The following is a 21,905-nucleotide window of genomic DNA, read 5'->3' as shown; positions in this document are numbered from 1 at the left end:
GCTGCCTTGCACTGGCCAGTGCTATCTTTGGAGGGGATGAGCCCCCTGTCACTGGAGGCGTCTGAGTATCAGTAAAGGATATTTAAGAGGGGACTCCTGATTTAGAGTGGGGACATCCTACCACACATCTAAGCCTCCCATCCCCCAACTCTGAGCATCTGTGGCTTCAGGATCGTTTTAACTGGGATGCCAGGAGTTGGGAAAGCAATTAAAGAAATCCACTGAAGTGAGGACCAAGCTATAAAAAAAAATCTTTATTTCATGTACCAGGATTTTTTTTTTTTTTTTTTAGTTTTCTGCTTTTTAAAATTTTTTCTGTTAACAGTCTGAAAAAAAAAAAAAAAAGAAAAGGACCCACCAAGAAAATAAAATGGAGGTTAGTTTCTTGAACTGGTCTGAGCTGGACATGAGCAATCGTCCACCCTGGGAAGCAGCGCCCTTGCAGTCCTGGTCCTGGCTCCTTCCCTCCTGGCCCCCTAGCCCTTTCTTGGCCATGCTGGTGTAACCCTCCTAACCTTCCTCTCCCGCCCTCCCTCCCACCCCCCTAATGGCTTTCTGAAAGCAGACCCAGGATCTAGGCCTCTCAGCCTGGAAAGCAGCACTGATTGTGTTCCCAGATGCTCTGCCAGAACTCAGAGAATTGGGGACATTTTTCTTCTTTGGACAGTGTCTGCTTGGTCGCTGTTTTCTGGGGACTCTCCCTTCTCTCTAGTCCTTGATCTGTTCAGGTTTGGAATCTGGTGGGGTGATGGGCAGGGTTGGGGAGGGGGAGGGATAGATGGAGATTTATGCCCAGACTATGTGGTTGCCACCATACTTTAAACTGGTTCCCGTCGCTGTGCCTCCCTGGGCCCCTCTGGCAGGGGTTTCATCTTGTGCCTCAGGCTGAGTTGCAGAGCTCCAGCTGCTGCTGACCAAGGAGAAGAACTGTCTTTTCCCAGACAAAAGGCAGGAAGGGCAGCTGGCAATGTGCAAGCTCATAAAACCTCGATGGCCACTCCCTCGGACTCCCCAGAGAGCTCCAGCTTGGGCCAGGCCAGTGTCAAGAAAGATGCAAACCAAGGGAGACTTGCTGTAGCTGTCGCTGACGGAGGCAGGGCCCTTCACCTTCAGAGGACAGACCCACAGCCTGGTCTGAAATTTCTAGCTCTGGAAATCTGTTGGAGTTCTCTTAGTCTGAACTAAGAAGAAAGGGGAGAAGCCCAGGATGCCCCACGCTTTAGTTTGTGGGCCAAATTTAACTTTTGGGGTTGGTCCTCACCCTGGCACCAAACTTTGCTAAAACTCTCCTCTCTTCTCCCATGCTTTCACCCTTCACCCCTCCCAGCAAACCTCAGGGGATCCTTATTTTCTCGGATCCCCAAAGACAGTGGCGGAACCCTGGTGGCTGATCTCTTCTCTCAAGAAAGCCTCCTTCATTCTCCATGACCAGGTTATGGCATTACAGCAAGGGGACATGAAATGAAGAATGGCTTTGGGGACCTCTGTCTTTCCCCTCTTTATCTGAATGGCAGGATACGTTTGCTCATGTGTGTGCATTTTTGCTTTGACATTGGATGTGGGGGCAGGGGGTTGGGGAGCACAGTGAGGAGGTATATGGGGTGTGTGTGTGTGTGTGAGTGTGTGCGTGCGCACAGGTGTCTGAGAGGCTGACTGGTGATTCGGGAATGTTCTTAATGTCTGGGGCCTGGGTGGCAGCTCTTGGTCATCCCTGGCATATCCTCTGGGCAGGTGGCAGGTGTTAAAAATCACAGATATGTAGAACAAGAATGGGCCTTTGGAGCTCATCTGAGCCATCCACATGCTTAGGCAGGAGGAAACTGAGGCCTGGAGAGGCCATGCAGCAAGGAATTGCAGAATTCAGTCTGGTACCCTTCCCATGCATCTGAGTGGTGTGTGTGTGTGTGTGTGTAATGTATTGGAAGGGCTCATGTCAACATAAAGGCCAATGTGAGATTGTTGTCGTACATGGCTTTGGAGAGGCATTAGTGGGTTTTCTTGGACCCACGCCCCCAGCTGTGTATGGGAGGGAAGGGTTAAGACTGCGTGTGTCTCTGTGAGTGATTGCAGTGCTGGGCTTAGGGGGCTGTGTGTGTACACATTTGGGTGGGGCGTGTGGGCTCCTTCTCCCTGGGGATTCTGTCTGAGGAAGCCACTTTCCCATCACAGAGAACCCCCGTGGCTCGCGGGGGGGCCTTCCTCCTTTTCCTCCACCTTCAGGCCCAGCTCTGATCTCTCACAACTGTGTTTTCTTGTAAATGGATTTGTATATTTGTTTTCTGTTTTACAAGTTCCCTGCTAAATTTGAAGTCCCCCATCCCACCCCATTTTTTTGTTTTCACAGTTTAAAGCTGGAAAAGAATTAAAAGAAAAATACTATCTGATTTTCTTGCAAGTAAATCCACGTGTTATATATTTACATTTATTTATAGTCTGTGTTTTTTTTATTAAAAAAAAAATCACCACTTGTTTTTCCTTTTTCTTTTGTAAAAAGAAACCTTTTTGCTGTGTCACTGTTGGACCTGCTGGGCCCCAAGGGGGGCATCAGTGAGTCCAAGGACCCCCAAAGGGTCAATGAACCCCCTTCCCAGGGGACTGGGGGCCGATGAGTCTGAGGGTCCACCATCGCCCCAGGGCCATCAGGTGGCCCTGAGGTGAGGGGTGAGGAGGGAGAGCTGCTTTATATCCCCCAGGGGGGTGGGCATCTCCTGACTACAAGGACAGGAGCTTGGGGATGGTGACCCCAAGAGGCTCACCCTGAGGATTCCGGGGTTGCCAGCATCTCGGTAAGCCACCACAGCCATCCCCTCTCCTTCCCTTTCCTCAAGGCCTAGGAAATCATCACAGTGGGTTAAGGACCATTAAGGACTGGGAACCCAGGGCTGGGCAAGCCCCAGGCGCACCCCCCCTCCAGGCACCTAGTGGACAGGAGGGACCAAGGACTCGGGTCACCTGGAGGCCTACAATTGCCCCATCAGTGCCAGGTGGAGCCGGCTTTTGAGCCGCTGAGCCCTTCCCAGCGTTGTGGGGACACCCACCCAGGGGCTCCAGGGACCTGGCAGTGACCACAGGCTCACCTGGCCCTGGGCCGCTGAGTCTCCACACCCCACTCTCCCAGGGAGGTAGGGCCCGCTGGGGGTTAAAGGGAACAGAAAAGTAACTCTTCCCGTGTTAAAAAAAGAAAAAAAAAAAAACAACCATAAACCCTGATAAATAGGAAGAACATCTCCTTTCTTTTCTGTTCCTTCTCATTTTTTGCTTTAATGTTATCTTGGTTCCCTTTTATATTTTCATTTAAATTGGTTTTTATTAAATGTTAAAATAATGGTACATGGGAAATCATGCATTTTCTTTTAGATTTATTTTCTATTTTTAATTTTTTATCCCTCTCACTTTTTTAAAGTTTGTTTTTCTTCCCCCATTTATGTTTTGCCGCATTTCCTGTTGTTTTGCTTCTTTGTTCCTCTTATATTTTGTTCTTTTTTTTTTTTAAATTTACTTGTTACGTTTTTCTCTTTTTTTGTTTTTGTTTTTTTGATTTTGTTTTTGTTTTTGTTTTTTTTGTTCTTTTTTTGTTTTTGCTTTTGGAAGGTCTCCCCGGGGTGGCGTGGGCGCCCCTCCCCCCGCCCCGCCCCGCCCCTGCCCGTCGGCGGCCCTGCTCCCCGCTCTGCCCCGGCCGGCGCTGGCTGGCGAGGCCCCCCGCGGTCTTCATACAGGGGTGGTCCGGCGGTTGGCTGTGTTGGAGTGCAGAGAGTCCTTGTTCTCCTTCTGGATACAGTTGTGAACTTGGAGGAAGCTGTTATCCCTGTCGGAGTTATAGGTGGCGGTGGGCGTGGTGGCGGCCTTCAGGGGGTCCCTGCTGAGGGTATACATGGAGATCTCCGTGGACGGCAGGGTGTTGAAGCCCTTGATGCCCACGGGGGAGGCGTCCCTGGAGTGTGGGGGCTCCGTGGAGCGCGAGCTGGAGCGGCTGCGGCGCTGGTAGCGGTAGCGGTAGCTGGGGATGCGGGTGATGGCGGAGGCCTGGAGGTAGTCCGTGGCACGGGCCGTGGCCCGCAGCTGTTTGTGGCGGTCGATAAACATGTGCACGGCCAGCACCCCGACCATCTCGGCGATGATGAAGGACAGGGCCCCGAAGTAGAAGGACCAGCCATAAGAGTAACTATTCTTTTTGGAGTCGCTCTTGGAGGGGTCTCCGGCATTGGCAGATATGTACACTATGATGCCAATGATGTTACTCAGACCTGCGGGCGCGGGTGGGGGAGTCGGAGAGAAGGACTGTTAGTTCCTCGAGAGGACGTCAGCCACCTGACAGATTAAAGGGTGGGCTGTTCCGGGTCTTGCTGTTTTCATGATGAACAGGTGGGCCCATGGAGAGGGACACCGGAAAGCCTTCCCTTAACACTGTGTCATTGCACTGGGACAGGCCATGGGAAAGAGCTCGTGGAAAACAAGACCCAGCAAGAGTCCGGGAAGACAGAGGCCTTCCACAACATATTGGGTGATAATAATAATAATAATAGACACTATTTACTGAGCATTTACTATCTGCCTTCACTGCTTAGTGTTTTGCAAGCTTGTCACAGATGTGGAAACAAGCACAGAGAGGTTAAGTTTGGGAGGAGAGGCTGCACAGGGGTTCGGAGCTGGTGTAGCAGGAGGTTAAGCCTGGCTCCAGGAGCCAGACCACCCGGCTTCAAAACCGTGGTAGGTTAACCTAATCTGAGCTCCCCGATCTATAAATGGGGCTTGTGAAAGGCTTTGCTCCTCTGAGGCCAAGGAGTGCTCCTGGTATGCAGGATGTGGCTAGGGTTCCTTAGATGTTGGTCATTCTTATTAAATGGCTCATGCCACACCCAGGTTCTTTTTCTGACATCGGAGGCAGATGTGACTTGTCTGTTGCTAACCAGGCTCAGAAATGTGGTTGTGGGTGCCTGCCTGCTCCCACCTGGTAGGACAGTGAAGGGAGAGTCCTCCCTTGGTTTCCAGGGTTCTGGACATCAGTCAGGGTTCAAGGAATGGTGAGGCAACTTGATTGTCCTGTCTCCAGCCTCTTCATCACTTGATTTGTACTGGGAGGAGAGTGGGTAAATGGGGAGAGGCCTAGTACCCCGAGAGGGACCCAGGATTTTGGACCCCTTCCAAGTGATGGTAGGAAAACAGGCCATTGGATGAAGGGTTGGAGTCTGGGGATGCTCCTGGAGGACCTGGTGGGGGGCCTCGGGTTTGCTATAGGGCCCAGCCAACCTTCCTCCCCTGCCACACCTGTTGCAAGTCCTGGCAGTTCCTCTCCTTCCTCCCCTCCTCTTTCTGTCTGGTCCTCCTTCCCATGCACAGGCCTGGACTCTGGCCTGCTCGGCTAGGTGACAGTTACCTGCAGACACGAAGAAGATGCCGGCACTCAGGATGATGTTGTGTCGAGTCTTGTAGAACTCGCTGGCTGCAATGCAGAGTCCACCCATGAAGAGCAGAATCACACTCAGGATTGGGAAGATGCTTGAGGCCCTCACGGCCCCTGCAAAACACAAAGGGTTGGGGAGAAAGAGAACGGTGTGGCTGTGAGACTGAGGGGTACAGGGGGAGGCAAGAGAGGAGCCCCAGGGGCAGAAGGTTTATGGACAGCCCCCAGTTGAGGTTGCTTGGCAATACTGGGGGAAGAGCGAATAAGGTTTCCACTGCCTCAGGGTCGAACCCCAGCACCTCATCAGACACAGAACACTGTGTGACTTGGCCTCTGTCTGCCTCCAGCCTCTTGCCTCCTGGTCCTTGTGTTTTCTTTAGGCAAGCCACAGAGAACTTCCCAGGGCATGTCATTTTATGCTGCTGACTTTTTTGGTTGCAGCCATCATTGTTGTTTGGCGGGCCCGGGCTGGGGATTCGAACCCGCCACCTTAGGTGTACGTGGCTGGCGCCTTAGCCGCTTGAGCCATAGGCGCCGAGCCTTATGCTGCTGACTTTTGATTTACTGAGCTTACTTACTGAGAATTTACTGAGAATGTTTTTCTTGCTCTTCACTAAGCAAACTCCTCTTCATCCATCAAAACCCAGCTCAAAGTCCCCTCTTCTGTGAAGCATTCCCTGATTTCCTTAGGCAAAGTTATAAGCTCTCTTCTCTGCCCTTTGTGGCACTTGGGCACATTGAGAAGCAATGTGGTACAGTGATTAGGTGGAACCACGTGGCCTGGATTTGCATTTGGCTCTAGCAAGTATTAGCTGTTTAAGTTTGGGAAAGTTTTCTCACCTCTCTGTGCCTCAGTTTGCTCATCTATTAAACAAGGTTGGTAATAGTGCCCCCTAAGACTGTTATGAGGATTAAATGAGTTAAATCAGGGAATGCACATAGATAAGTTTTGGGGTGCATGGTGTTAACATTCAGTAAATGATAGCTAATATTATACTCTAAATATTTATATGTATGCTTCCACCATGAACCATGGGGCATGAAGCAAGGACTGTGGCTTTTAAGAAATAGCTTCTTCTCTTTATTGTCTCTGTCAAAGGACACAGTATGTTGCCAATACAAGCTCATTGGGTGAGTAAATGGAGAGGTGGTCCAGGCACATTGTAATGAAGAAGTCAAAACAAAAAACCTCCAGGAGAAGGCAAGAAGGAAGGACTGCCAAACAGGACAGGAAAAGAGAAGAATATTTTAATGAAAAGGGAGAAATGGATAGAGGAGAGGGGGAGGTCCACAGCTCCCATGTTTAGTGGAGGGCGGGGGAAGAGGGGTGCAGATAGCGGAGGGCACAGGGAGCTGGGGCTGGGGGAGTGGCAGCTGGGGGGGTGTATTCTGGGAGTCCCCAGGATGAGGACTTAGAGGGGTGGAGTCCTCCACAAAGTGCTTCTACAAGGTCAGAAATTGGTTTCTATCCAAATTCAAATAGGCATCATGTGACCTGAGGACCTGACTCCCTGTCCTGGGGGCTGTGGGCCAGGCAGGAGGTAGAGGCATCTTGAGGCTGGTGTGAAGGAAAAGCATGTCTAAATGTTGTGGCCACTTCAGTGGCTTCGAAAGAAGTTGAGTCCTGATTCAACGTTTACAGGGCCCTTTGGCCAAGCCCAGGGACTGGTCGGGGAGGTGTCGGGAGTAGAGCCTCTGTCTATGTCCCTTTGGGTGGCAGTGGGACCTAGAAGGATCTGTGAGAAAAGAATCTTTCTATATAGAACTTCAGGAATTTTTCTTAGAGGATTTTAAGCAGTCTGCTGGGACCTATGTGATATAAAATCCTTCCCTCTGTCCTCCCACCCCCGTGGGCCTGTAGCATGTTTCACTCTGTACACAAATGTGAGGGGGTTATTTGTGGGGACTTGAAAATAGGTGGAGTGTGTCTCGGGCAAAGCTGGGGCTTTGTGGGGAAGCTGGGGCCAGGGGAGGAAGCCCCAGGAAGCCAGGTCACCCGGGCAGGGACAGGATGCTTCAACACCCCAGACCAGAGGGGGATGTTCTCTTGCTATAAGTCATTTCTAAGAGAACGAGCACTGTACCCCCAGCCTGATCCCCTGTCCCTGCCTACATGTGTGCACAGAACCGCACAACCACCTTCATGCTTAGCCTTATAAGCATGTGAAGATCGTGAGAGCTTACTGAAGGCCCAGGAGAAGAGAGAATATTTGTTAAGCACCCACTCTGTGTCAGGAATTTCATCCACATAACAGTCCTGCAGGGTGTATTTTATGCCCCAATTTACAGATAAGGAAACCGAAGCTCAGAGAGGCGAAGTGACTTATTGCTCAGCGAGTGAGGCAGGCAGGATTCAAGCCCAGGCCAGCCCAAGTTTTGGACTGCCCCATGTTCTCCCTGTGTGGCTCCAAAGAGCCTGGGAAAGATGCTGGGGGCAGGGTTAGCTGGATTTGGGTTCCGGCTATGCCACTCCCTCGCTGTGTGGCTAAGGCAGGTGGTGCCACCCCTCTGGTTTTGCTATGTGTAACACGGGGGTGGGGTGGGGGGGTGAACTGTTAGATATTTCTAGTGGCTCTGCCCTCTCCACATTACGTGGAGAAAGAGGAGTGAGCATAAAGAAGGGAGAGGGGCTGGTTTGGCTTCCGAGGGGCAGGCGGTGCTGCTCAGAGGGGCAGGACAGAGGAAGGGCTCTGGCCTTCCCCCTCCAAGGAAGTGGGTTCTTCCTGCCCATGGCATGCCTGCATTGGCGGACCTTGATTGCACAGAGCAAATGACCTCGTGGTGGCCCAGAGCCTGATGTTTCCCATTCAATCCCATCTGCTATGGGGACCTGGATACCCCAAGTCAGCCTTGGTGCCAGCTGAGGGAAGGAGTGCCGGCTGAGGAGGGAGCTGGGATGCCGTGCGTGTGCATGCTTGGGTGTGTGCACATGTGTGTGCAACAAGAGTCCAGGCATGTGTGGACAGGATGGAGGGAGGCAGGCGAGGAGGGGGTGGTCTGGTGTGCTATAGCCAGCAAAGAAATGGAACTTCTTCAGAAGTGCCGAAGCAGCTCATGATATGCTCTGAATAATGGCGACCAGTGGGGAATACAAACAGAAGCCTCTTCAGCACAGCAGAGCCTTCCCAAACACCAGCCTATTTTGGAAGAGGCCTCTTTGCCCAGCAAGAAGGCCACAGCAGGGCAGCTGGTGCACAGCACCATGCCTAGGCCGACTAGACTTTACAGGTCCCAGATCTGGGCTGGGGAGGAAGCTGGTTTAGGAGCAAATGGGGCTTGTCTGTTGGGGATGTCTCTGGAAGCAGGTCTTCCTGGCTGGGCAATGTCACAGACTTGAATGTGAATTTGGAGTTAGTTACACCTGCTGTTGGATCCTGGCTCTGTCATTTACTAACTGTGGGACCCTTAGGTTTTAAGCCTCAGTTTCCACACCCTGTAAAATGGGAATAATACTACTACTACTATCCAGCTCACAGGCCTTGCTCCTTCACATGCTGTCTGAGGACCAGCAGCTCTGGCATCACTGGGGAGCCTGTTACAAAAGCATACTTTCACCCCCTCGCCCCCACTTGAGTCAGAATCTATATTTTAAGGAGAGCCCTATAACAAGATTTATATGTGCATGAATGTTGGAGAAGAGCTGTTACAAGGATTAAATTGGGTAATATCGCTACTGTGTCCTACATTAGATAGTGTTCAGTAACAGGTAACAATTTTTACTTCTGAGGTCCTTCTTTCTTCAGTCCAGATATAAATTCCCTATAAATTGTCCTGACTTCCCACAAAGCCTTGTGTTGTCTTGGTGCTAAAATCTATCAAAAAGAGCAGAAAGTATCTGATTTATTCAGTAAATAAATATTTATTGGTCTCCTATAGTAAGCGTAAGGCACTATACAATACCTGCTATATTTATGGGGCACCTCGCCTGTGCCAGGCCTAGTTCCAAGCGCCTTGCATGGATTAACCTATTCATACCAACTTTGTGAAGCAATGGGCCTTGGCTTCAAGGAAATTACAGATCCCTAAATCAGGCCTTGGCAAACTTTTTCTGTAAAGGGATAGAAAGTAAATATTTCTGGCTTTGCTGTCCATATGGTCTCTGTTGCAAGTTCTCAAACTTCTGTTGTAGCAAGTGAACAGCTATGGACAATGTGTAAACAAATACGTGCGGTTGTGTTCCAATAAAACTTTATTTATAAAATCAGTTGGTGGGCAGAATTTAGCCAGCAAATGTACTCTGTATTGGAACAAAGCCTTGTGCTCTGAAGGAGAGAGATGCTTTGCTCTTGACTAGCTGTGAGTCTAGGAAATAAACTTGTACTGAGTACCTACCACTGGGCCAGGTTCAGGTCTGGGCATGGGAGACCTACAGGGTGCAAAATCAGGCTTAGTCTATGTCTTTGTACGGGTTAGGTTCTCATGAGGGAGACATATGTCTTCAGGTAACAACAGATCCAGAATAAAGTGCTGGGAAAGAAAGATACCGATATGATACCACTAGGGTATGACAGCCAATGTTTGTTGAAAGCTTAGTATGCACCGGGGACTATTTTAACCAGTGTACATATACTAACTCATTAGTTCGCATTATAACTCTGTGAAATATGTATTTTAATCATGACTATTATTGTCTAAAACTGAGGCCCAGAGAGGTTAAATCTGTCCAAAGTGTGTGAGGGCAGGCAGCCCAACTGTAGGGTCCACACATGCTGCCTCTCAGAGCATCCACTGGGGGGATGAGGAAGTGTTTCCTGGAGGGCCTTATGGTGAGCTGACCCCTGATGGGTAAGGAGGAGTGGGGGCAGGGCTGTGGGAAGGAGCACAGCATGAATAGGGCTGGAAGAAGTACACCGACCTGGAGGAAGGCTAGAGGAGCCCTTAGAAAGGCTTGGGGAGCACTGGGGAAGAGGAGATGGGTGGGGCCACCTCCGGAGGATGGTGGTAAAGAGCTTACCTTTATTCTAAGCGCAATGGGAAACATTAAAGGGCTTAGGACAGGCAGGGGTCATGATCTGATTTGCAGCTTAGGCAAATGGATTATGAAGGGGGTCAGGGAGGCTGCAGGGAACTGGCAAGAAGGCTATTGTGATTGACCGGGCAGGAGAGATGGTGTTTGGACCAGGGTGGGTGCTAGGGATGTGGACAGAGGTGGAAAGGAGGGCTTGAGAGACCATTAGGACGTGAATTGAGGCTTGCTGAATGGATAAAGGGTAGAGAAGAGGTAGAGAACTGAGGATAACGTGTAGGTTTCAGACACGCAAACTGGAGGATGAACGTTTATGGAGATCGGGAGGGGACCAAGCCTAGGGGTGAAGGGAGAGGCAGGGGAGGAGGGGGAGAAATCAAGGTTTGGTTTGGGACATGCCCAGTTTGCTATGCTCTGGGGACCTGCAAGTGGAGTGTGGAAGGGGCAGTTGGTGGGCAGGTGTGGCACGGAGGTGTGTGTGGTGGGAGCCACGGACATGCAGGTGGGGCAGGAGAGCTTGCACAGGGACAAGGAGAGGGCTCAGGCCTGAGGTCTGAGGCCTGGGGAGCTCCAGCGTTTAGTATCTGGCTGGAGAAGACCGTGGGCAGATCACATCGAGGCCCTTGGCCCTTTTTTTCGGTAAACTGGAGATGAAAATCCTAATTCAGTCTGCCTTACAGTGTTACAGTCATTAAATAGGGAAAAGAATGTGGAAGCTCTTGAAAATGCAGAACGTTGGTAAACTATGAACCATTTTTTATTTTCTATGCCGACAACAGAAATGAAGAGTCTCCTAATTGCCCAGGAGGGAAGCGACATCTCGCCTTCTGGAGGGGATGGCTTGAGCTATAAATTCTTTGCTAATCCTCTTTCTGGCCAAACTTCCTAGACAAGTCATTTTGGGATCTGGTGCCTCAGAGGGGCCCAGCCCCTATCTGTGAAGTGGCTCTTCATGATGGGCCACAGATGGAGGACAGGGCAGAGGCTGCACACAGGGTCCCTACTGGTTCCTTATTCTATCTAGGAGAGGAAGGGGGCTAGTGGCTGGCATGGGTGGGGATATGGGAGTAGGGAGAGTTCAGGGCTCCTGAGCCTGCTGTGGGCTCCTTCCCTGTGGGACCTTCCTTTGGTCTCAGATTTGCACTCTAATGGGACTGAGTGAGATAATCTTTAAGGTCCTGTTCATCTTTGACAGTCCTATGCCCCACCCCATAGATACCTTAGGAAGAGAAGGCCCTAGCTACCATCTCACCTGTTCCCTGTACTTGAATCAAAATAGTTACCATAATCAGGTATGTGGAGGGCAGGCTCCCTACTTTCTGGACACAGAGTTAAGAGAATATGTGTTATCCCATTTGGGGTTCCATGTATTCTAACAGGATAGAATCACAGCTGTGCAGGGTTGGGAGGAGCTTTTAGGCTTCTGGGTATCCCTCTCCCTCCCATGCTGCACCGATGGTACTCTAATGACCGTGAAAATTGGATTGTCTGCACTTGTGCAAAAGACAGAGAGAGAGAGACACCCAGAGACCTCAAAGAAGAGAGAGGAAGAGGAGCAAAGGGATGGTGCAGGAGAGGGAGAAAGAGAAGTCAAAAGCGTAGGTTAGGAGTGTGGGCTCCAGACACAGACTGCTTGGGGTCTCATCTGGCCCTCCTGCTGGCTGTGTGTGGCCTCGGTGCCTCACCTTTCCTGTCTGTGTAATGGGGACAGTGACCCTCTCTACCTCATAGGGTGGTTGTGAAGATGAATTAAGATAATGTCCCAGTGTCAGGCCTGGCACATAGTCAAGTGTTCAACAAACGTTTGCTATATATAATAACGTACGAAAAGCATTTTGGGAGCCCTGCAAGCTAACTTTGGGAGTGCCATCTGTGCAGGATGCCGGATGTGTTCCCATTTTCTGCTGTTTGTAGAGATTGGTGACCAGTTGCACAAGCTCAGGAGAGAGGCTGCCTGAGTTCACCCTCCTAGCTCTGTTCCTGGGACCCCGTGCTTCAGTTGTCCCATCTGCCACATGGAGCTCATAAGCACACCCAGCTCCTAGGGCTGTTATGGGGAGGAACTGGGCAAGCACGTTTGAAGCAGCAAGGACAGGGATCCCTGAGGAGCACCAGCATGCGTTAGCCATCATAACAACAGAGCACGTTGTTGCTGGCTCTCATGGGGCTTCAGGTTACCGAGGTTGGTGTTTATTAAAGTGCAGGTTGTGACTCATTACTAGGCCAAGAAACCAGTGGAGTGGCTGCAACCAGCACTTAAGTAAATGAACTAGGGCAGAGCAGAGACTGCGGACCTGTGTGTGCGCATGAAGGCTGGGCACCGTCTGGTGACCGTTTCACTCTGGCTCTGTGGATGTGAGTCCAGGTTTCAGCTTAGGATGTCACCTAACTATGGGATGTGGTCGAGGCAATTTTTGCCATATCGATTGTGTAAGAATGTTTCTCAATATCCAGGGCAGGTGGCAGGGTGATGGGCCTGGACATCCTCTCAGGATGTACGTGGTATCCTAGAAAGTGCTGGGGTTTCGTACGTCATTTCCCCTCTCAGGCTTCAGTTTCCCCTTATCTGTAAAATGGGAGAGCGTGTGGCTGGGTGTCCCTAAGGGCATGTCTTAACTCCAGCATCTCAGGAACTCTGACGAGGTGTCATTGTACTTCTAAAACCCTGGGGTGTCCCTCATGCTGTGCCCTGGGACAGCTGGGAAAATAGCAAAGTGCTATTCAGGGGAGACCCAGAGAATGTGTGCCACTTGCTGAAGGCCACAGAGTGGCGCACACCTTGAATTCAGGCCCTTTCATTCTAAGTCCTGCATTGGACCTTGACTCCCGGGCATCCCACATCTCCCATGCTCAGGTCCCTGAGAAGCTCCCTGATGGCTGGTGCAACCCTTAGAGGTGGGGATGGGGGGCAGTGGGGAGGAAGGATGCTCTCTCAGCCTGGAAAGGTGGCTTTGGCCCACTTTGAGACCCACTATCCACCTCTGTCCTCATTCTGGAAAGAGGGTGAATATGCCAGGTGGCCCTAGGGAGATGGCACCTCATTATTCATTCAGTAAGCACCTCCTGGGCCTGACCCTGGGAGGGCCCTGTGCTGGGTATGGAGGGGAGGGTGATGGTAGGGGGTGCTCTGTTAGCAGTTACTCCACTTGTGTCCTCAAGCTGTCCACAGTCCTGGGGGGCAAAGAATCCTTAACAGACACCAAGACAGAACAGATTGGTGAACAGAGCGGCCATCTCCCCAACGCCAGCCTCACCCTACATTCCTGGCTGCAGGAGGTGCTGGAATGTCTGTAAGTCCTGTCTCTCTCTCTGTCATTGCCCTCCATCCAGGCTGTCAGTAAACTCTGTCTTCAAATACATCTAGAGTCTGATCCCTTCCCAACCACCTTTCCACTCCCTGGTCCAAGCCCCTGCTTTTCTAGCATGGATTATGGCCGTGGCCTCCTAACTGGCCTTCTGCCCAACTCTATAGTAACTCATACAGGACTGTGGTCAGTCCTTCATCAGACGCCTGGATGTCAAACCACATCTGTTCTGTGTTCAGAGCCTTCCTGTAGGGCCCCATCTCAGAGGAAAGCAGAGGCTCACAAGTCCTGTCCACCCCCTGCCTTGGTCCACATGGCCACGTGGCCTCCTGGCTATGCCTGAGCCTGCCATCCTTAGATACCATCCTCAGACATTTTGCTACGGCTGGTTCCCTGGCCTGACACTCAGCGCACCATCTCACACCTCCTTCACCTTCTTCAGGTCTCTGCTCAGACATCACCTTTGCCCTGAGGATGTTCTGACCACCTTATTGCGAACAGGGGCCCTCCTCTCGCTTTCTCTCTGTCCTTTGTATTTGTCACTGTGTAACCTCAGATGCAGCAGTGAGCACCGAGAATAGCTGATGCCTACTGAGTGGGCACTGTGCTCTGGGCTGGAGTGAAGAGCTATCTGCTTCTAACTCAGGTGATCCTCTTCGCAGCCCTAGGAAGATACTAGCAAGTGTCATCCCCATTGCAAGGAGACTGAGGCCCACTGGGAGGCCACAGTACCAGGTTTGAAACCCTTGGTGTGTGGCAAAGCCTGCCTCCTGGCAGTGGCCATATTCTGTAAATTTACCTCCCCAAAACCCTTGCGTTCGTCTCCTTGCCTTGGTGCCCCACTGCCTGCCTGGTGAATTCTGTTCTTGGCTGTTGGGCTGTTGGCTTCCAGTGAACCTCTAGGAAGGTATCAACTGCGGTGCAGTCAGACACGTCTCTCTTGTGTGTCGGGGGGTGAACGGGGGCTAGGCTTTGCCCAGGGACCTGTCTGCTTGCCTCTGTGTCCACTGCTGGCTCTGAGAGAATGTGGCCCAGTGATCAGCACTTTGAGGACTGATATGGCAGCACTGCTGTGTGTATATGTGTCTGCGGGGGGTGGAGGGAGGGACGTCCTATGGGCAGAAGCCCCTTCCCCTACTCCTGGAGGGAATGTGTCAAAACAGCAGCCAGCCCTGGGTCCCTCACCCAAACTTCCAGCCCCAGGCTCTGAGTGTGGAGTGTGGAGGCCTGACCCCACTCTGCAGTCCTGGACCACAAGTGGCTACAACAGAGTGGACTTTGAGGCTCAGCACACAGTCAGTGCTTACCACATGACTGTGGAATAAAGCCAGCCTCCTCTGAATCTTCTTCCCCACCCCACATCACAGCGGAACAGCAAGGAAACACCAATCCCCATCTGCTGGACACAGCACACACACACACAAAACACACACAGGGACCCACATACACACAGACACGTGCAACACACAGATGCTGTCACATTCAGACAGATAGAAACACAGGCGCTGAAAGGACAGCACACCTCGTGCTGTCGTGAGCAAAGACAGACACGCTGACGCACGCCAACACTCATGCGAAGTCACACCCCGGTCACCACCACCTCCGTTCTTCACCAAGCTCCTCAGATCTTTGGATAATGAGGGAAGAGGATGCGGAGGCCGCCACAGCAGACACTTCCAATGGGCCCACGGCACTGGTTGGGAAAAACAGTCTGGTCACCATTCAATACTGGGTAAGCCAGTGAGAGGACAGGTGAGGGCCGTATGGCCACATCTTCATGGGGCCCAGATGTCAGGGGGCCCAGGGTGGTGACCAGGGCTCCTACGGCCATCTGCCCCATCACTAGGGACAGGAGAAGTTGTGGGACCCCTCCAATACTCTTGGGCATTGAGGAGAACGCATGTCAGGGCTCATCTTCTGCCAGGCCCTCCAAGAGATGCTGGACCATGTCTAAAGCTTGACCTGCAGGCTTGAGGGCAAGGGAACCCCAACATCTTTGCCACCCCAGGAGATGAGCTGTGACTCCTGCCCAGGCAGGCCCTCCTGGCATTCTCTTTCCTCTCCTTTCCTGGAGGCAGCTGGTGAAACAAGGGTGGCGGAGTTACTCAGGCCACCTCTGCTTCCTTTCTGAGGCCCCCTCATCTCCCTGGCCTCTAAGCCTTGATATGTTGGGGCTTGGTGTCTGGGCTGCTCATCCTCTCTCTCTGTGCTACTCCTTTGATGAGCTCATCAAGTGTCACAGCTTTAAATATCATCTACATGCTGGCGATTCTCAGACTCCTACCTCTGCCCAGGAGCTCTCTTGTGGAGTGCCTGACAGAGCCCAGGAAGTCCCATGGGCATTTCCAGCTTAATGTGGCTGACACTGTTCCTGTTCCTGGGCTGTGGGTACAAGTCATGCTTGACTCCTTCCTTTCCCTCGAAATCCTCATGCAGGCTTTATATCCTGTATTTGGTCCCCTGGAAACATTTTCAGTGTCTGATCCTGTTTCACCCTCTTTGCCACTACCACCCTGGTTCAAGCTGCCATCACCTCTTAAATAGGTTGTCACAGCAGGCTCCTAGATTTTCTGCCAGCTTCTGCTCTAGTCCTCTTTAGTCTCTTATGAGCAACTAGAGGGTCCTATATAGAAGTGGGATGATTTCCCTCTATCAGAGCAAACTCCCAAGCCCTTGCTGCGTATCCGGGTGTTCCTAGGACCTCCTGACACTTGCTCTTCCCTTCTTCCTCCTTGTGCACTTCATTCTCATTCTTCTGGCCTCAGTTCTGTTCCTCAGTTATTCCAGACATGCTCCCACCCCAGGGCCTTTGCACTTGCTGTTCTCTGCCTGAAACATTCTTTCCCCAGATACCCACATGGCTTTCTCTCTTACCTCCTCCAGGTCTTAGCTCAGACTTCTCAGGGAGGACTTTCTTGGCCTCATTCCCCACTCTTATCCCCCTTTCTTGTATGATTTTTTTCCCCATATACTTGTGGAAGTCTAAAAATAATTAATTAATTAATAATTAATTTCCTTTATTATAGATCGCAAGTGCCCCCAAGGCCATATCCTTAGCACCGGGAAGAAAGCCTGGCTTACAGGGGACTGCCCCATAAAGATCTGGGGAATGTAATGAATTGCTCACATTTACAAGTGAAGGAGGAAGCTACACTTGTTTCTAGGACCCTGTCACTTCACAGCAAGTTTAAGGGGTTCTGGGCATGTGTGTTCCAGGCATGGCTCAGTTTGACCCAGTTCTTCATTATACAGGGGTCTTGGGTTTAGGAATACTCCAGAGGACAGTAACAGCAGGGACCATGCATGCATGGGTCGTGTCCCATCTGTCTCGCATCTCTGCTTTTCTGGGAAAACTAATTTAGGAGCCATTTGGGAATATGGAAAATGGCCCCAGCTCCCTTAGCAGATGTTGTACATGGATTGGGCTCTGCTTTCTGACTGTTCTTTCCTTCTCCTTCCACCTGCCACCTATCTCCAGCCTCATGCTCCCCCCATCACTGGCCACCCCTGCCCTTGTCAGCTCTGCACAGCCCCTTTCTGGCCCAAACTGCCATCACTGCTCACCTGGACAACTACAGTAGCCCGCTGGCCTCCCTGCCTCTCAGTGACACCCTCTGTGCCCTCTGCCCCCTCTCCCGACATTCCGCCCCGTCCCCTTTCAGACCTCTCTGAAACCATCTCGGGGGCGCAAGGCAAGGAGAGGGGGTTGGCGCACTTCCTTATCACCGGTTTCCTCCACTAGAAGGTAACCTTCACCAAGGCACCCCCAGCACTGACAGTTTTGCCAAGTGCATAGTAAGTGTGTTCCCGCCTTCTCTAGGGAACACTTCTGAAACCACCTCTTCTGGTCTGGGTTAGGGGGCAGTCTCCTTCGGCACAACACGCTTCTTCCACACTTCCTTCTATTCCTGCATAAGGCATAAACATTACGTCCACGGGTGTCTTGCCGGACAGCTAGCCCTCAGGACAGGGGCTGCTTTTGCCCCTCTCACAGCCTCCTCTGTGGGTAAGAAGACAAAGCTAACTCAGGTAGGCTCAGGCCCCGCCCACACGAGTGCAGCCACTCCCCTCCCTGGGCCAAACCCCCGCCCACCCCGGGAGCTGCCCCGCCCACTTCCGGGCCCCCCAGCTATCTTTCTCTGGAAGCCTGTTGCCTGCATTCCTTGTTCTCAGCAGCATTTGGCCCTGACTTACTTGAGTGCTTAATTATTCACCCACCCAATGGCTTCCTTGCTTAGTCATCAAAGTGCATTACGGGACACTTATGCTGGTTGCTTGGGGTACAGAAATGAATGGGTCACAGTTCTGCCTTCAAGAAGCTCAGAGTCTCCTGTGGATGCATCAGTGAAATGGCTGCCAGGTGTGACAATGGTGGAGCTGGAGGAACTGCAGGGTGCCTCAGAGGCCCCAGAAGAGCTTCTGAATAGGACAGTGAGGGTGGGGAGCAGCAGAGGAAATCCTAGAAAAATCATTCCTGTTCTCCAGCTTCTCCCACCAACCAGGTTAGAGCTTCATAGAGAATTCAGAAACTCATGTTTTCCAGCTTTAAAAAATCGTATGTGCTGTCTAGCCTAGGGGTCAGCAAACTGTGCCAAATGCAGGCTGCTGCGTTATTGTAAATCAAGTGACGTTTCCCTGGAACAGGGCCACACTCATTTGCTTCTGTATTGTCATCGGTTGCTTTTGTGCCACCAGAGCAGAGCTGAGTAGTTGGGACAGAGACTCTATGGCCCTCAAAGCCTGAATATTTACAGCCTGATCCTTCACAGGAAAGGTTTGCCAACCCCTGTTATAGATGCTCAAAAATATTGTTGGATTAAGTTAACTCAAATCAGACCCCTGGAGTCCTGCACCGCTAATGTGAGTCCAAGTCTTTTGTCCAGCAACATCAAAATGAACCAGATACTTTAAGCCCTTCTCTCTTTAAAAAGAGGAAATTGAGGGATTGAGTTGTTAGGAATTGCTACTCAAGAGTTCTGGATCTTTCCTTTATTTAACAAAAAGCATTTTGGGGGGCACCTATTATATCCTGGGAACTGTTATAGGGGAGCAATGAATGAGGCTGTTTCCTGCTCCCAGGTGCTGACATTTATAGCCTAGTCTACCAGGGGACACTGGTGCCCATGAGTGTGGCTCCTGGTGTGGGACCTGCGTTTGCTCCCCACTTCACTTCTATGTCCAGGCCTTATCTCTAGTGCATGTCCGAGGACCCTTCCTGACATGTTGTGCTCTTCTTGGGGCCAGGCTGTGGTCCCCGATCCTTCTTGGCCTCCCTAGCATTGGGCACAGGGTCCAGCATACAGAAGGTGCTTAAGCCACACTTACTATACCGCCAGGCTCCTGCGGCAGACACAGTAACAGGTAACAGGTAACCACAACCAAATAGCCTTTAAGGAAATCCATTTAAGAGCAGCGTCTTGAGGAAATTCATAAAAGGAAACGATGAGCATGGTATGATATTTTTTCCTCTTTAAAAAAAAAAAATCTATAAATTGCATCATGTTCCCTTCCTTTCTCTTCCCAGCTGCCTGGCCGACTTCACGTTCCATGGGATTTTCAGTGAAATCAGATTCCAGGCAGACCTGAGAGCTGGGTTTGATGTGAGAAGTAATTATTAAAAAAGACAGGGGCAATCCATATAATAAAATGCCTCCTACATGTTTCATGAAAGCGAATGGAGGGTAATGCGAACCCTTCTGCTATGGGGGAAGGGAGGAGGATGGGCACCAGGGGTAGGGGAGTGGAGGGGAGCCAGGGAGGGGGGTGCTGCTCCCTGATGGAGAGCAAACCTCTGAAAGAGGCAGCCTGAGAGCCTTTGGCTTTGCTGTCCAAGGTGTCAAGGACTCTCAGCCCCTCTCTGGGAAATCCCTTTGTCGGGGAACAGGTAGCCTTGTTGGTTTTTGCTGATGCTTCTGAAATTTCCTCGGGGCCTCAAAATGCTTTCCCTGGATAACGTCTCAGATGGATTTAAGATCGCAGCTGTTACAACAGGATTTAACTTTGACTTACTTTACTTGAGGGGGAAGAAAAAAGTATCAGATCCTTTTACTCATTCAATCTAGCACTACATGGTGGGTTTCTTCATTTAATTATTCAAGAAATATTTACCTAGTGCCTATGAAGTGCCAAGTACTGGGCCAGGAATCTGACCGTGAATGATAGTCTATGCCTTGGCAGAGTTGGGAGATGGTTACTCACACAGCATTGTAAGTGCTGTGTTCTGGGAACCCATGCAGGAGGCAGGAGGGACTTTCTGGAGGGGGTGATATTTCACCTGGGACGTGAAGGATGAGTAGGAGTTTGCCGGACAAAGGGGGGAGGGAAGAGTGTTGCAGGCAGAGGCACACACGAAGGTTCACACTCCAAAATGGAGCATAGGAGGGAAGCTCTGTGTTTTCTGATCTCTGCTCTGATGGGGACCTCTAGATAGGACTGGTCCTTGGCTCTGTGAAGGATGGAAGGACAGGATCCACCACCAGGAAGGAGAATAAAAAATTGTGCGCACTTACGGAGAAAATATTCTGCTGTGTCAGCTTCGTAATCTGCATCCTCTGGGAAGTGATCGATTTGCTTGCAAAGACCTTTGAAGTTCCCTGCAAAACAAGGGGAGAAGGGGCAGATGAGACCTCATAGCTTGGGGGGTGGAGGGCTCCGGGCCCACCTGCTTCTTCCTGATTTCTCATTGTTCAGAAGCTCACTCAGCTCTCTCCCTCACCCCTGAAGGAAGGTATCGCTTTGTCTGTTTGGACATCTGCCCGGTGAGTCAAAACACACTCACCCGCAGTACTGCGGAGAGGATCTAAAGCCTGAGACTTCAAAACCCTGCCTTCTATCCCTGCATTGAGGCGTCTGAGGATTAGCTGAGGCTTGGCAGCGGTAAAGGTTTGATTCTGGGCTGCGGACTGCTGCTAAGGAGGCCGATGAATGTTCAGTAGCTGGTCTCCGTGCCCCAGCTTGGCTGGGAGTCACTTTGTATTTTGCATGTGAGAAACCAGCGGATCGCTTTCCAAAGACGGCAGACCCCAGACTGAGGCCGACAGACATTCCCACAGCCCTTTAGAGGAGCCTCTGAAACACTTTCCCTCTGCATGGAATTCACCACCCCCAGCCTCCAACCCCTCTAAAATAAATCTAGGGGGTGTGAAGCCCTCTGGGGGCTGGTTATTAAACAGCAAGTCATTTTGGCTTTACCACAGACAGGCCTGAGAGAGGGATATTATCATCCCCATTTTACAGATAAAGAAACTGAGGCTTAGGGACACCAAACCATCTGAATAAATATTTGTGGCTGGGAAATGATGGAATTAGGAATCTAATTAGGGTCTCTTGACTCTAAAACATTCCTGAGTAACTGCGGAGGAGGTGAGAACTGTCCCTGGGGAAATCCTAGCCTAGTGCCCCAGCGGGTCCTCACTGGGGTTAACCAAGTGAACACATGGACTCTTGAATGTAAACTGATTCATAAAAACTAAAGAATAGAATAGAATTTGCAAATCACCAGTGTCAACTTCAGGACAACAGAGACCTTTGTCTGTTTTTCTTCCACCATTGTACTCCCCAGCACCCGCATAGGCACAACAAATGTCTGGTAATTTTCTTGGAATAGAAAAAGAATTGGACCTAAGTCAGGCAGTATGCACAGGGGATAGATGCAGGTTCTGCAGCCCCACTGCCTGGGGCCAGCTCAGCTTCACTGAGTTGACTCCATCTGAAAGTGGAGATAAGAATTCTTCTCTTGCAGGTTGTCTGAAGATTAACCGAGCTGATCAGAATATGCAAAATACTCAGAACAGTGCCTGGCACATTTAGTAAGTCTCTAGGGTCATTGATGTAAGAAGGAAATGAACTTTGACTATACTCAGCCACTGACATAGTAGCTGGTATTACATGTACCTAATTAGTACAGTCCTGATACATGTTAGCAATGTACTTTCTTACAGTTCCAAGATTCCATATCTCATAAAACAGGAGGAAATCCTATTATGTCTATAGACATTATTTAGGAAATTTTAATGCATTATCACATAGACCTATATATATTGCATATACTTGTATATGAGGTTAGACAGTTAAGTTTGTGAACTCATCCTAGAAAAAATGCTACTTACCTAATTACTTACTGTCACTACTGTCATCTTTGAAGTACTCCCCTTGGCCATCTGGTCACCATAGTGATAGTAATGAGGTATGTAGCACTTTTTCTAGGATGAGTTCGTGAACTTAATTGTTGAAC

The 21,905-nt window shown here is 50.7% G+C and overlaps 1 protein-coding gene across 1 annotated transcript in view; it reads right to left on the bottom strand.

Moving 5' to 3' along the window:
* Positions 1–3,582: 3,582 nt before the first annotated feature.
* The window catches only part of CACNG2 (calcium voltage-gated channel auxiliary subunit gamma 2), a 117,750-nt gene continuing 99,427 nt past the window's right edge, over positions 3,583–21,905 (bottom strand). Inside the window, exons 2-4 of the mRNA XM_003783250.2 lie at positions 20,182–20,265; positions 5,375–5,515; positions 3,583–4,244 (exon numbers count right to left, since the gene is read on the bottom strand). Of these exons, the coding sequence (XP_003783298.1) occupies positions 3,709–4,244; positions 5,375–5,515; positions 20,182–20,265 (761 nt within the window). The 3' untranslated portion in view covers positions 3,583–3,708. The remainder of the gene's footprint in view (positions 4,245–5,374; positions 5,516–20,181; positions 20,266–21,905) is intronic.

The sequence above is a fragment of the Otolemur garnettii genome, unplaced genomic scaffold (assembly GCF_000181295.1).
Source record: "Otolemur garnettii isolate 467f Iridium unplaced genomic scaffold, OtoGar3 scaffold00007, whole genome shotgun sequence".
In the NCBI taxonomy this organism is placed as follows: Eukaryota; Metazoa; Chordata; class Mammalia; order Primates; family Galagidae; genus Otolemur; species Otolemur garnettii.
The sequence above is the reverse complement of the archived record's forward strand: the minus strand, read 5'-3'. Positions and strand labels throughout refer to the sequence as shown.